This window comes from Drosophila hydei, unplaced genomic scaffold (genome assembly GCF_003285905.1).
Source record: "Drosophila hydei strain 15085-1641.00,03,60 unplaced genomic scaffold, DhydRS2 tig00000060-arrow-pilon, whole genome shotgun sequence".
Classification (NCBI taxonomy): Eukaryota; Metazoa; Arthropoda; class Insecta; order Diptera; family Drosophilidae; genus Drosophila; species Drosophila hydei.
This window is the reverse complement of record NW_022045656.1, coordinates 3,151,393-3,165,382: the sequence shown is the minus strand read 5'-3', so window position 1 is coordinate 3,165,382 and position 13,990 is coordinate 3,151,393. Positions and strand designations below refer to the sequence as shown.

Genomic DNA, 13,990 nt, shown 5'->3' with positions numbered 1-13,990 from the left:
GCTTTCAAAAAATCACAAAACGATTTTGTTTGTATATTTATAGATAACAAATGCTTTATTTAAATTGACTTTCACTTCTTTAGCTTGATAAATTTGGAGGAAAATTCGTAAATGCCCACTGAGTTTTTATTCTTTTGATCGTACTCCACCCAATCGTCTTCGGATAGATCCACATCTTCAAAGGCTTGTCCATTTTCCGCTGAAAGAACCTTCCATCCGGATCGAGGTGAAAATTCAACAGGTTCTACGCCGCGACAATCAAAAATCACAATTGTCTTGAATTTTCCCGCATCGTCAGCTGTATAGGCCACTATTAAGGAGAAAAACGTTTAGGACACATTTTTTAATTGGAGTCTCCGCTCACCATTCGACTTTTCGACGACGTCAATGCTATTTTCTCTTGCGCACATTTTGCATTTCATATAGAAATTAAAGCCCGCTGCATTGCGTGAATCTTGTTGTGTACGCTCCGATTCTGTAATATCATGCCATTTTTCTGATGTTTCTCCACAATTGCTGCAGGTTAGCTTCAAGAAATACGCATAATCGCAATGCGTTTCTAATTTTTCTATATTTTCTAATGTAGCAGATATCTGTAAGCCAACGCGAACCATTTTACTTAACAGAAGCCGGACAATGAACAGCTGTTTTGAATGGTGGTGCCAGACATATTAATTAATTTGACAGTTCTGATAAGTAACTGGCAACGCTGTTCTTTGTCAAAGCTAGGCATAAACTATTCAAGGGATATATTTATATAGCAAAAACTTACAAAAACATATATCAAAATTAAATGGACTTAAATATGAAACCTTCGCTTGCAGTCGATGAGATGTTCTCAGAGGGCGCCGGTTATATGGACATGGAGGAGGTGAGTTAAAGCCATATTATGCGTGTTACACTAATGTAAAAATATATTGAAAACTTTGTTGATAAACATTATTTAGTCGGGCAGCGCTACCGGTATGATGATGGATCATTTGCCTGCACCAACCAATGACAAACATGTACATGCCGATTTTTACAATGATTTCGATGATCTTTTTGATGATGATGACAACTGGGCCAAAATCCGCCGAACGGGTGAAAATGCCAAATAGATTAAAAACTCGTAGAATTGTCTATTTCATTAGCTGCTTAACTATATAATAAACTTATTTAAAGATTGACAATATATTTGTAATAATATTTTACACTAATTAAGTTTAAGTCTTTAGATATCAGCTGCATAATTTGAGGTCCTCTTTTTCCGCGTCCGTCATGGGCTCTACCACCTGCAAACAGGCATTGGCAAATTCTACAAAGAGTGGTTCCTGCATAGCAGCTGCCATGGCGAGATTTGCATTATGCGCCACATCGATTTCTCTGAGTAAAGCACGCAAATGTGGATTATGGAGAAGTTGTCGCAACGGTTCGGAGTGGCCTGTAAGCGCAGATCAATTTTCAATTACATCATCTAATACTTTTAATAAGCAATATACTTAGTTGCTGCAGTAGAGTAATGGGTACAGTATCGTCTGTGCTAAATGGTGGATATATTGTGGGTTCCTCTTCCTGAACATCTTTCGCTGGCTGCGTTTTTTGTTTGGCTGCTGATCTCTCCGCACATTCTGGCAGCTCTTTGTGTTTTTTGTAGCAATTGACGGAGCAACTGCGTGGACAGTTATTATAACAATCACTTAAGTTCATAATAATTACTTACTAGGGCGCTAAGCACTTGCTGCATTTGTATTTATTTGTTATAGTCGCACAACTAATGCATTCCATTTTTATGTATACAAAACAAAATAGCGCGTGTAGTTAGACATGAACAGCGGTTGCATGTACCAGGGCCACATAATAATTTAATAATTTATGTAAGGGTTGCATCATTTGTTTAGGCTTCCGAGCTGCGCTTTACAATGACGTATTTTGTTTCCAGCGTGTAGCGGAAAACTCGAATAGAATTAAGATTTACCAATTTTAAAATGTTCATTGTGTGTTCAGTAATTGCATTTCAATAAAAGTAAAATCTGATAAACATGTTCATACATAACAGCATGAGCTTGAAGGAACTGAATGCGATTGTTATACAAATATTTGCTATTATTTTTAAATTAAATAATTTAACAGCAGGACGATATTTATTTTGAATACAAAATAAAATGTATTCATAAAAAATATTACACAAAATGTAAATAGCTATTTAGACTGTTGCCAAATAACAGCTTTTTTATGTTAATAGCACATACATTGACAAGTCTTTGCAGTCTGGCAGCGCTTTGCTGATGTCACGGCTAACTGCGGGTTCAAGTCTCGGCTACAGCTAAAGGCATAAATTAGGTTTTCTATTTTCTTGGGAAGTTTGTCAGAACCTTTCGTTAAGATTTTGTTGCCTCTTTTTGTTTATGTTGTTTTTGGCGTCTTGCATGTCAACGCCAAAAGTCGTTTAATTTTGATTGTCTCATGAGACCTCGCGCCTCAAACGTCATTGGGAAAATTGGCCCACATACGTGCTCATATGTGTGAGCGTGTGCATTTGGTGGCATGTTTGCCTTCGAACTTTTTATGGATGTCATGAAATTAAAAAAGAAAGAATGAAAATAGCAAAGGGGCAGCACGTTAACTATCGCGTGGAGCCAAGAAAACAAACAATTGGCTTATCAACGGGGCGGTCGGCTGGCTGTCTAATAGAATATGGATAAAAACTATTCGATTTTGGATAGGGATAGAAAATCCCATTCCCACTTCCTCTCTATCTCTCTTTCTCTCCCTCAATCCAAGCATAGGACGATCTTAAATTGGCAACCATTTAATTTTGCCACAAAAAGCAGTTGTTAATTCAAGAGCTTTTTTATATATATAATTAAAAAAAGTGTATAGACCCAAATATACAACAATATAATATAAAAAATGCAGAGAAAATCGACTATGGCAGTGGCGACAACAACAACAATAACATAAACAACAACAATAGCAATCAAATGACGGTCGGCGTGTCCACAAATTGCAAACACATCCTGCACACGAAACGGTCAGAACTCTCGGCCAGCCGCTATCAACACACACACACACACGTACACTCTGAAGAAAAACGCGGCACAAAACTTAGTACAGTTGTTCGGCAAAAACAACGTGCAACATTGGTGGCAATAAATGACTTCAATGACTGACTGACTCACTGCCTAGCTGCAGTATGTGAAGGGGTGAAGGGAGCAGGGGGCAAGGGCCAGGGTTGAGAGGGGATCTCGTTGTTTTTGGGCCATATTTTGGGACACACGAGCAACGGCAAGCTAAAACGGCATCATAAATATGTGTCTTAAAATGTAACATTTTATTTGTAATCTATGGCAATAGCTTCTTGAAGTTTTGAAATCATTAATAAAATTGATTTAACGTTGCAAATAATGGCGTAAAAAGTTTATTTAAACAGTTAACTGGAAATTAAAAAAAAATTAAGCTTCAATTTGAATTTTTTTTATGTCTAATATTTAATTTGATTATACATTGAGTTATAGAAAATAACAACTTTTTTTTAATTTGCTGTTTTTATTTGCAATCTGCCTTATACTAGACAATAAACTAATTTTTTAACAATAATATTACATAACCGAATGGTTATGTTCCAATGAGATGAACCCATAGGTCTAGGACATGAAATCTTTTAAGTCGCCTAAGTTAGCTTGAGTCATCCAGTAGTCTTAGTGCTACAGCATTATCCTGGTTATGTAGTCTATTCCTGTATCTTTTTGCATATAATTGTATTTCTTCTTTAACAAGGTTTAACATCTTTGTGAATATTATAATTAGTCGCATACCTGAAAATAACTACTTGAAAGTAGATCCTCTGAAAGTTTTAAAAGTTATGATTAATATATAGACATATTGATATATAGATAAAGACTTCTACATGGTTCTGTAAAATAAGGCAGAATGTATGTACACATGAGAGCTTTGAAAGATTTGGTTCCATGAAGGCACAGAGAGACACAGAGGGACTTAGATGCAATAGAAAATATAATGAAATATAAATAATGCAATAAAAAGAAATAAAAGAGTTTGAAATCTGAAGGATTTGCAGCACAGTACATAGAGCTGACAGCTGTCGTAAATATGTCGCAGTTAAGAGTATTTAAGCGTTGACTTCGTGAAGATAGCTCTACTTACTTATTTCTATTTTTTGTTGTTAACAATTGCATTGCACAAAAAGATGGCAACGAGGTAAAGGCAATAGTAGGCTCGCTCGCTCGCTTGGTTTCAATTTTTTTTTGGCGGCGGGCGGGGATGAGTAAGGGTTGGAGTGGGTAAGGGTACATGATGGCGCCTCTGCCGCTTCCGCTGTTCGTGCAACACAAGCGCGATAATTGCCAGCGTTATCCGCTCGGCCTGCCAGTCAAATAGGCGCTGCAGCTCGAGAGGGAGCTGGAGAAGGCTTCGTGTGACTCGCCTACTTTTGATTTACAACATTCGTGCAACAGCAGCAGCAGCAGCAGCAGCAGCAGCAGCAACAATTTCGGTGTATGTATCGCAACACTGGAAAAAATAGGTACAAAAAGCCAAAAAAAAAAAAAAAAAACAAAAAACGGACAACAAATGCAATGCAAACAGCAAGAAGCGAAAAAGGCGGCACACGCTAGTGGCCCAAGCCAGGTGCGGCTGTCGCAGCTGGCGGCGCCTCCAGGTGTCGTTCGTTAGTAGTTTTCAGCGTTTCTTTTTTGCTGGCTGGTAAAAGCCAAAAGCGATATAAATAGATAGCAGCACTTTACGCTTGCTTTTTCTTTTGCCTTTTGCCTTTCTTTTGCTTTTCTCCATTTTCCATCTGTTTTCTTTTTTAAGGCAGCGGGGCGTGCCTTGGCAATTGGCTAGATTGACAGATCATGCAAACATAATGGCAGCATATTGTGTGCATATTATAAATATTCAACTATATTCAACAAACTGGCAAATCCTGCCAGTGCAAGCGCCACCTAGCGGCGAACACGTGCATGTGTATGTGTGTCTGTGTGTGTGGGTGTCTGCATAGCAAATCTGTCAAACTGCAAATTTGATGAGCTATCAGTCAAGGCATTGATTAAATAACATTGATTGGAAATAATAATGTAGCGAAAAACTTTGAAAATATTCCCAGAATATGGCAATTTGTGTTTTACTTTGAAAGATTGAGTATGATCGAGAGAAGGAGAGGAAGAAGATTGACTGAAGTCGACACACAATTAAATAATGCAAATTGATGGAGTCACAGAGAGAAAAAGGCTTAAATTAGAGAAAGACACAAAACTGGAGAGATAGAGAGGGAGAAAGAGAGATTGAGAAAGAAAGACAGCGTTGGAAGAGAGCCAGAAGAGTGGAGATGCACATCTCTCTCTTTGTCTCTTTCTAGATCTATAGATTGAAGGAGTAAGAGAGAGAAAGAGCTCTCTCAAAGATTTAGAAGGAAATCTAGGGATTACGAGAGAAAGACTCTCCAAAGAGAGAAAGATACCTCCCTCAAAGAGGAAAGGGGCTCTCTCAGAGAGAGAGAGAGAGAGAGATACCTCACTCAAAGACAGAAAGGGACCTCTCTCTCTATCTCTCTTCGTCCCTCTTAATCTGTAGATCTCCTTCTACATTGTTGAATCCTACTGGAACGCCTGTTTGTAAGTGTTAATTGTAATAAAATAAAGCAACAATAATATATTGAGCTTTATATATAGAATGCTGGTATATATATATGCATATAAATGTGTTTATTTGCTCTGCTGCTGACGACAGACGACAATTTTGCAACCGCAAAATGTTTGCAGTCAATGTCCATTTTATGGTCTCAGTTTATTATAACGTACTTAAATTGTGGCCCGCTCTCTATGTGTGAGATACTTTTATGTATCTAGCTCTCGTTTCTTACTGGGCTGTTTGTTTGATTTTGCTTCCTTTTTTGCTTATTTTAGATGTATTTTCACATATTTCTATAGATATATATATATATTTTTTGGCGCAACGCCGCCGCATTGAAGTAATCACATAAATCACGCGCTCGCAGCTCCAGGAGCAAAGCGCCTGCTCAATGGCTGTGCTCCATTATGACGCGACTCGCAGATAAAACTCTGATACACAGATAAAAAAAAAGGAAGAGGAAAAATAAAAAAATGAAAGGCAGCTTTATTAAGCATAATATGACCATAAAGCCGAGCCGAGTCGATTCGAGTTGAGTTGAGTCGAGTCATAAGTGCCCCGAAAGGATTACGGCTAAAAAGGTGGACCTCGTTCTGGCAGGCAGCTCTCTCATTCGCCCTGCTCCCTCCCTTCAAGTGATTGATGAGCCATTGCGGCTAATTCTTGGCGCTCGCTTTGTTTCTCTCAATAAACTGTAAATCATGCCCGCGCTGCGTGCCAAGTCATAAATACAAGTACTGCCGCTGTTTCGCACTAGTAAAACCCTCTATATGCCGTGGTGCCGTACCGCCCCTAGACCCGTTTTGAGCTCTTTCAGTACCCATTGATCCAACTGCACTGAGCGCGCTGTAAAGCGGCATGCAGCTTTTTAATTAAGGCGCCGCATTGCAATAGCAAAACAACAAGAAAGTGCCGAGTAAACTGGGCTAAGACGAACCTTGAATGCTCTTCAAGATAAATTTGTTTATTCTTAGTTGAATATGCAGATAGTTCATAAAAGCAGTTCTATCTTTCGAGTATGTTTTTATTATTTTAATAAAACCCTAAGTATTCTTCTTCAAAGTTGCGTTTACCTTAAGCAGACGTACTCAAAATAAATATCGACTCGTGCTCTATCAGAAGAGCCTACGGCTTGTTTTTATACATAGTCAAAAGCTATTGAAAAACTGGATTTTAATACGGAATTTAACTATGAGCAAAATCTGCCAAAGTTGAATATTATTAATTGCTTTATAATTGTAAAAGTTATAATTTTATTTCGATTAGGAAAATAATGAGTCTTGATTTAGTTGGCATATAATGGAGAGATGAGATGAAACATTCAACTTAGATCACAAATTAAGCGCTGAAATTCCACATCAAAACATCTGCCTACTTTCCTCACTTCAAACTGCGTGTAGATGGTACTAAGCTGAGACTAGAACTCTAGACTTTAACTGAATGTTAACAATTTTAGAAAAGCCTTCGCCTTGATCCAAAATTGCCTGCAATTGGAATTAATTTCAGGCAACTATCTGCTTTGAACTATATAATTCGATGATTCGAGGCAGTGACTTTATTTTTAAAATTGTTGATAAACCAATGAACGAACCATATTGTTGTTTACTTAATAAAAAGTTCATGGTAATCAGATAATCTATGCCTGCTTATCAAATACTCTCATTACTTCATTTCAGTTAAGTAAATAATTCATAAAAAGAGTTAAATTCGAAATTGGTTAACTTCACGATTTCGTGCTCTTATGATAATTAATTTGAGTTACTTTTTTAATTGAAAAGTAACTAAGCCATGTTGGCAAGTGTAATACGCTCACTTCACAGCATCAGAAAAACGAAACAAATGGCCAAGGCGCGAATTGTTTGACAACAACGTTGAGCCGCGGACTAAGAGTTGGGTCAACGGGTGGGCGCGCCATCTATCAAAGCGGCCTGGCAGCGTGCAAATTGAAATGGCAGCAGTAGCAATTATCGCAGCAGCAGCAGCAACATCAGCAATTGCAGTAGCAGTAGACAGAGAGAGAGAGAGAGAGAGAGAGCTGCCAGCAGCAGCTAGAGTAGTAGAGAGCAACGCGTCATATGTCTCGAATTGGCTTTTGATCATTTTTGTCGCTAGATTAGGCTCAACTGGTGATATATAACTGAATTAGCGCTGCGGGGCATCGTTTTGCAAACACATACATATATTTATACTACGCTTCTATGCTTTTGCATGATGTCAAGAGAGTATATTGGTGGAGAGTATATATCTTTGGAGAGACTTGAAATGTTGAACTAAGGTGCGTGTGAGCATGGCACTTGAGGAATTACTATGTCTGCTAATGTAAACGCTACTAGATGAATAAATATATATATATATATATATATAGACATATATATAGATTGAGATTGAGATTGACGAGTATTATGCAGTCGGTTAAGTCGGACTGAAATGTTCTTGTTATTTGATGAAGTTCGTCGGGAGCTAAACAAATATAAACCCTCTCTTCTCTACCGTTTGATTGTCAGCCTGGCAGTTGAGGTGAGTCGTTCTGAATAAGTTCAATTGAACGGTTCCTCAGTATGAACTATGACACAGCAATGACGAATACAATGCATATAACATTATATTTACTAAGGCACTTAATCGTTCGAATTTGAGTCTTTTTTATGAATTATTTGCTCAACTGAAATGAAGTAACGATAGTATTTGATAAGCAGACATAGATTATCTGATTACCATGAGCTTTTTATTGAGTAAACATTCATATGGTTCGTTCAGTTGTTCATCAACAATACGTTCCACTAAAAAGTTCAGTTGTTCATGAAAGATTCGTGTTAGTGGCGCCTTTAGCTATTTACGTGTATTGTTCTGGAACTGCTGAACTGGTACTTGAGAGCGATATAGTTCACTAGTGAACTAGAGCTTGCAGCTCTATGCTGCAGCATGCTAGCCTGTCATTTTTAGAGGCCTGAGCTCGTTTTTTTCGACTCTCTCGACTGCAGTGCATCTTTTCGTCATGCCGTTAGATTTATGAACAACCGCCGACAAGTCGCAGTCCTTTGCCTGCCTTCGGCCTGGCTGGGCAATATTGTAAATCATTTCCAAATTATTTAGTCGCTCTCTATTCATATATGTATTCATATTTTTGGCGCCTTTGCCTGGCCGAGCAGTGGTGCGAGTGCGGCACGTGATTGCGTTATAAATTATGAACCACTAGATTTGCCTGCCCTCAATTCTTTACTTTACTTTACTTTTCATTTTTTTTAGTGTTAGTTTTTGCTGGTCGTTAAAGCTGAAAACAGGAACTTGCCCATCCATAACATATATGGACTTGGCTTTAAAGCAAATACACATTACGCCACACAGGGAACTCGAACTCTGTCCCAGCTAGAGTCTGAGAATTTGCTATGGCTTGCCATTAAGTTAATTAAGCTCTTTTTTATATGCTCAGCCATGCAAATGCAACTTGATAAAATAATATTGTAAAAATATGATATGCGCAGCTTGATAAAATCATATTGTAAATACATGAAATGCAACAACTTTCATAACTTTCAGAAATGCCCGAGAGCTTGTAAATATATAAACATATATATTTTGTTCGACAAATCTATTGCTGAGGCGTGTTGTAATGCTCTTTCATTAATATAATCATTATTATTATTATTATTATTATTTTTGTTGGCGGGATGCCTTCCAAATGCAGCTGTTGAAATTTTTTAATGGCCTTTATTGACTTGCGCCAAAAAGCAGGCAACACATTTTGCCCGCCATCGACCGCTAATGAGCTACGCGACTCAACGCGACTCAACGCAACGGCGCGCAGTTGATTTTCAATTTATTTTAAAGCACACGAAATGCACGCATTTATTATGTGAGTGCCAGCTATATACTAGGATAAGCACAGAGTTTATGTGCCAATTAAATACCCTGTAGCTGGACTCTAGTTGAGGAGGGAGTGTGAGCTATGAGGGACTTTGAATTTTCCACTTGAAATTAAATTACGAAATTTGACGTGTGATATAGCCAGACAAATAAAGTTTTGGTGCCACTCTAAGGCATATACAGCTCGAGAGGAGCTGAGTGTCTTCGCAGTGACAGCTTTCAAATGGGTTAATTGGTATTGTAAAAACGTTTAAATTGCACAGATTCAGAGCTTCTCTTTGAACTTCTTATCTTGAGCATCATATTTGATTAATTTACACAGTCATATGAATGTCAAGAAACTGTTTGTCCAGTAGACTCTAAGTGGCTTCACAGTCAATGGATGTGTCATGTGTGGCAGTTTTTGCAGGTAGCTTCACAGCCAAATTTGAAAATCAATAATGAGTTAACTTTGAGCTGGGCAGCATAGGAGAAATAGTTTCGTCGATGCAGTCTCAGAAAAGCAGCGTCGAATCTAGACTCAATTGTTGAGTCAAATTGATAAGAAGTCATAATTTGATCACAGATTGCAAAGCAGATCTTAAACTAAGTTTCAAGGTATTGAATCACAGTTTGACAACCATGAGTAAAGTTTTAAAGTCAGCAGAAAACATGCTACAAAGTTTATGCATAGAAATTTGTCTCTTTCCGCTGCAATCCATCTTATTATTTGTATTTTATGCAGGGTATGTATTAGTCGCGCAGCTGCTCACTGATTGGTTTTCTTTTTATTGTTATCATTATATTTTTGTTAATTTTTTTTCAGATATATATATTTTTTTATACTTTTGGCTGTATATTTATTTATTTTATTTCCTTTGCCGCAGTGGCACAAAATCATTTTCCCCAATTGGGCATATAAGTCCTGCGGCTGCCACTGCCGCTCTCCCCCTCTCTATCTGTGTGTGTGTATGTGTGTGTGTGTGTGCTGTGCAAATTGAAACACTCGCAGTCGTTACGCGGCATTCGCTCTCTTTTAGCCAAGTCGTTTTCATTGCGTGGTCGTCGCTGCTGTGGCTCTTATGCAGTCCACTCATTCATGAATGCATTTAACATGGCCAACAGAAGGAGGACAAGGGGCGGAGGAGGCGTAACATGGGCGGGAGTGGGGGATGGATGTCCTGGCAATTTAACAGCATTTACTGTAACACGTGTAATTATTTCATGAGATTTATCTGCAGCACATTGGCCACAAGCAGCAGCAGCAGCAGCAGCAGCAGTTGCCGCGTGTCCCGCTGCACTTTGGGTAAATGCGACAAAAATTCCAATTGCCAGCGATGGGGCCGCAGCGCAAACAAAAGTAAACTGTTGGCGTGGCATGCCACAAGTGACCGCAGGTCCAGGCACCATACATAAACCAGAGCATCTTACGGCCTCCGCTGCTTGATGCCGTTGTTGCTGCTGCTGCTGTTGTTGTTGTTGTTGTTTTGATAAGCTGCCACGCGGTACGCACGCATCCATTTTTGGGCCGCAAGCTGAGCTGCGCCTGGCTGCAGCACCTTTTTTTATTTTCAGTTGTCAGACTTCTGTGTGTGTGGCTGCTGTATATTCTGATACCCTCTAGTTTGGAAATGAGGTGTGCTGTAGGCCATGTGAGCCAATGAGTCACTGTATTATATTTTAAAAACTTTCAATCAACAGAAGATTTTTTGCTTATAATTTCTTATTGAATACAACTTGAAAAATAAAGCAGAATATTTTTAGATTGATAAAATCTTTCTTTTAATTCATAAAGGTCCATAGCTATCGAATTGGAATTGTTTTAGATAAGCCCAGCAAATCACCTTCACATATATATTCTGAGTTCTGCTAAAAATATATTTATTTATATCATTGGAAGTTAAAAGTGTTAAAAATAAGGCAAGAAAAAGGCAACAATAAAATGTCTCATTTGTTTAAAATCGGTAGTATTTGGCAGTTTAGAAACTCAGAAGCAACACAGCTGGTTAGTTAGAGGTACAGGATATTTACTGGTCGTCCACTATTCGCTAAGTTGGGCTTACTTGATTCGCATTTGGCATTTGGGGCGCAGTCGTGCGTCAACTTACAAGGCGCACGCAGCGCCATCTGTTGTGGTTTATTTGCGTTAAAATGATTGGATGCACGTCATATCTGCGACTGCTGCAACACAGTGCAACACGGCAACAGCCCGTTGTCCGCTGCACCTCTGTCGCTCGGTGCTACGTTCGTTCTTTTGTTGGACGTTGCCAGCTCGTAAATTCTTTTGCATGCCTCGTGCAGCCGCTGCGATAGGCGCATTTCTCTTGCTGTTGTTGCCGTTGCTGTTGTTGTCAGCCATTTCCAGGTGCTTTATGAGCCTTGTTGTGGTTGAGCTGCAGAGTGGATAGTTACCAGAGCAGGGTAGGGGCATGCGGCTGTTGCATATTTAATATGCAAAGCCATGGGCCAAGCGACGCCGTGTAGAACTTGCAGACGCTGCAACCAGCCAAAAAAATCAAAACCAGCTTGAAGCCTCGTGTCCAGCCCGTGCGACTCACACAGTGTGTTATCAGTTTTTCGGTAGCTTCGCTATATATAAATAAATAAATATATATATATATATATAGAAGCTATATGTCGCACTTTTACGTAGATATGCAGCTGCTGCTCCTGCTGTTGTCGTTGTTGTTGTTAGCAGCAGTCGCTGTCGAGCTGTCTCTGCTCGTGCGTTGACAAAATATGCACTGCGCGAAAGGTAATAAAATGATGTATTTCAGACGCATTTCAATGCAAAATATTTATTATAAATACTCATTCATTTTCTAAACTGTTAAGCCCAGCTTGTGATATTAAATGTTAAATACTTGAAGAAGATTAGCTTGTCTAATCTGCATGTTAAAGATGAATTGCCTTTATCAAATAGTTAGGGTAAGCAGTTAAAAGCTTTCTTTAGTTACTCTCTAGCTACTCTTTAGCTACTGTCTAGTTACTTTTTAGCTACTCTCTAGCTACTCTTTAGCTACTCTCTAGCTACTCTATAGCTACTCTATAGCTATTGTCTAGCTACTCTTTAGCTACTGTTTAGCTACTCTCTAGCTACTGTCTAGCTACTCTTTAGCTACTCTCTAGCTACTGTCTAGCTACTCTTTAGCTATTCTTTAGCTACTCTCTAGCTGCTCTCTAGCTGCTGTCTAGCAACTGTCTAGCTATGGTCTAGCTACAGTCTAGATACGGTCTACTGTTTAGCTACTCTCTAGCTACTTTCTAGCTACTGTCTAGCTACTGTTTAGCTACTCTCTAGCTACTGTTTAGCTACTCTCTAGCTACTGTTTAGCTACTCTCTAGCTACTATCTAGCTACTCTCTAGCTTCTCTCCAGTTAGTTTCCAACTAATTTTTAGCTGCTCTCTAGCTACTACAAATTTGTTATTGTCAAATACAAAGCTTAATATTTCAATGATCTAGGAGAGCTCAAAAGCAACAGCAAGTTAATTTGTATAAAGACTTAACTAAGTTTATTTAGTACTAACACATAAAGTCGTTTTATTAGTCATGAACAAATTGGTTTTATGACCACAGCTAGCTTTTCAGTAGATTTTTCTCTGTGTGCATTATGCAGCTCATCAAAGCGGCTGTGGCACGCGTTCGCATGCATAACTTGGCTCATCTCACTAAGCTGGCCAACAAGTTGTGCATCTGTAACTGTCAGCCCTGGCCAGGCTGGGCCTACCTGGTGTCCATGTTCATGGACCATGGACACACAGAGGCGCAGCATGTCACCAAAAGCAGAATTTCATCTTCGTGCCTCTGCCGCCTGCCCTCTGCTCCAGACTCGTTCTCTTTCGGTTGCAATGCCCGGGAGGATTTTCAATTTTACTGCATCATAAATTAAATTACCTCTTTCGATGTGCAATGTGCGAGACCTGGGCCCATATTTCGTTGCGGGGCCTGGCTACATTTTATGACCGCAAAAGAAACGCAACAAGAAAGCGGTCAGAGTAGCTCAGGGGCGGTTCAAACGGGGGGCGGGTCGGGCAGACCTTTGACTTTGCCAAAAACTGCCAAAGGTATGCGCAAAAATGCACAAAACCAGGATGAAGCTTGGTTGGGGCTTGGCTGGGGCTGGGGCTGGGGCTGGGGCTAGCTTTTGAAGGGAGACTGCGACTGCGACTGGGACTGGGGCAAAGCAATTCCCAAACTGCAGCAGAAATGTACAACAAGAGCCGCAGACAACGAACCTAACAGCACGACTGCGATGAGCACTAAAAATGCAACATTACGTATACGCAGTGGTGCACCGCCAAAAGCTCCAATAAAAAAAATAGAAAACCCACATACACCCCATTGACAATCCTCTCTCATTCGATGCTCCATGGCTTCTAATGAAATCAGTAATGTACCAAAATCAAGACTTTTTTCGCTTTCAAATACCCTGTAGACCAGAAGTGGGTGAATCGGGGTCTTAACAGCTTATGCTAATCTGTGAAATTTGACTGTGGACAGCTTTGAAGAGTTTT

At 39.3% G+C, this 13,990-nt stretch overlaps 3 protein-coding genes across 3 annotated transcripts; 1 reads left to right on the top strand and 2 right to left on the bottom strand.

Moving 5' to 3' along the window:
- Window positions 1–32: 32 nt before the first annotated feature.
- Window positions 33–677, bottom strand: LOC111593501 (UPF0587 protein GA18326). Its single transcript, XM_023306272.2, has 2 exons — window positions 365–677; window positions 33–310 (listed from the first exon to the last, which is right to left on the bottom strand). Exons 1-2 carry the CDS (start codon window positions 612–614, stop codon window positions 72–74), a joined length of 489 nt encoding a protein of 162 aa, XP_023162040.2. The 5' UTR covers window positions 615–677; the 3' UTR covers window positions 33–71.
- A 31-nt stretch (window positions 678–708) lies between these two features.
- On the top strand, window positions 709–1,165 carry LOC111593509 (COP9 signalosome complex subunit 9 homolog). The gene is made up of 2 exons (XM_023306300.2): window positions 709–871; window positions 948–1,165. The coding sequence occupies exons 1-2, from the start codon at window positions 794–796 to the stop codon at window positions 1,098–1,100; spliced, it is 231 nt and encodes a 76-aa protein (XP_023162068.1). The 5' UTR covers window positions 709–793; the 3' UTR covers window positions 1,101–1,165.
- On the bottom strand, window positions 1,138–1,841 carry LOC111593504 (zinc finger HIT domain-containing protein 3). Its single transcript, XM_023306287.2, has 3 exons — window positions 1,703–1,841; window positions 1,482–1,651; window positions 1,138–1,423 (listed from the first exon to the last, which is right to left on the bottom strand). The coding sequence occupies exons 1-3, from the start codon at window positions 1,765–1,767 to the stop codon at window positions 1,221–1,223; spliced, it is 438 nt and encodes a 145-aa protein (XP_023162055.2). The 5' UTR covers window positions 1,768–1,841; the 3' UTR covers window positions 1,138–1,220.
- Window positions 1,842–13,990: the final 12,149 nt, after the last annotated feature.

What these genes read in the sequence shown, in the direction of transcription:
- LOC111593504 (XM_023306287.2), bottom strand. Translation starts at nt 1,767, where the DNA reads ATGGAATGCATTAGTTGTGCGACTATAACAAATAAATACAAATGCAGC. An exon ending in AGCAAGTGCTTAGCGCCCTA is followed by an intron (nt 1,652 to 1,702) that starts GTAAGTAATTAT and finishes CTGTCCACGCAG; the next exon opens with TTGCTCCGTCAATTGCTACA. An exon ending in TACTCTACTGCAGCAACTAA is followed by an intron (nt 1,424 to 1,481) that starts GTATATTGCTTA and finishes CTGCGCTTACAG; the next exon opens with GCCACTCCGAACCGTTGCGA.
- LOC111593501 (XM_023306272.2), bottom strand. Translation starts at nt 614, where the DNA reads ATGGTTCGCGTTGGCTTACAGATATCTGCTACATTAGAAAATATAGAA. An exon ending in CGTCGTCGAAAAGTCGAATG is followed by an intron (nt 311 to 364) that starts GTGAGCGGAGAC and finishes TCTCCTTAATAG; the next exon opens with TGGCCTATACAGCTGACGAT.
- LOC111593509 (XM_023306300.2), top strand. Translation starts at nt 794, where the DNA reads ATGGACTTAAATATGAAACCTTCGCTTGCAGTCGATGAGATGTTCTCA. An exon ending in GTTATATGGACATGGAGGAG is followed by an intron (nt 872 to 947) that starts GTGAGTTAAAGC and finishes AACATTATTTAG; the next exon opens with TCGGGCAGCGCTACCGGTAT.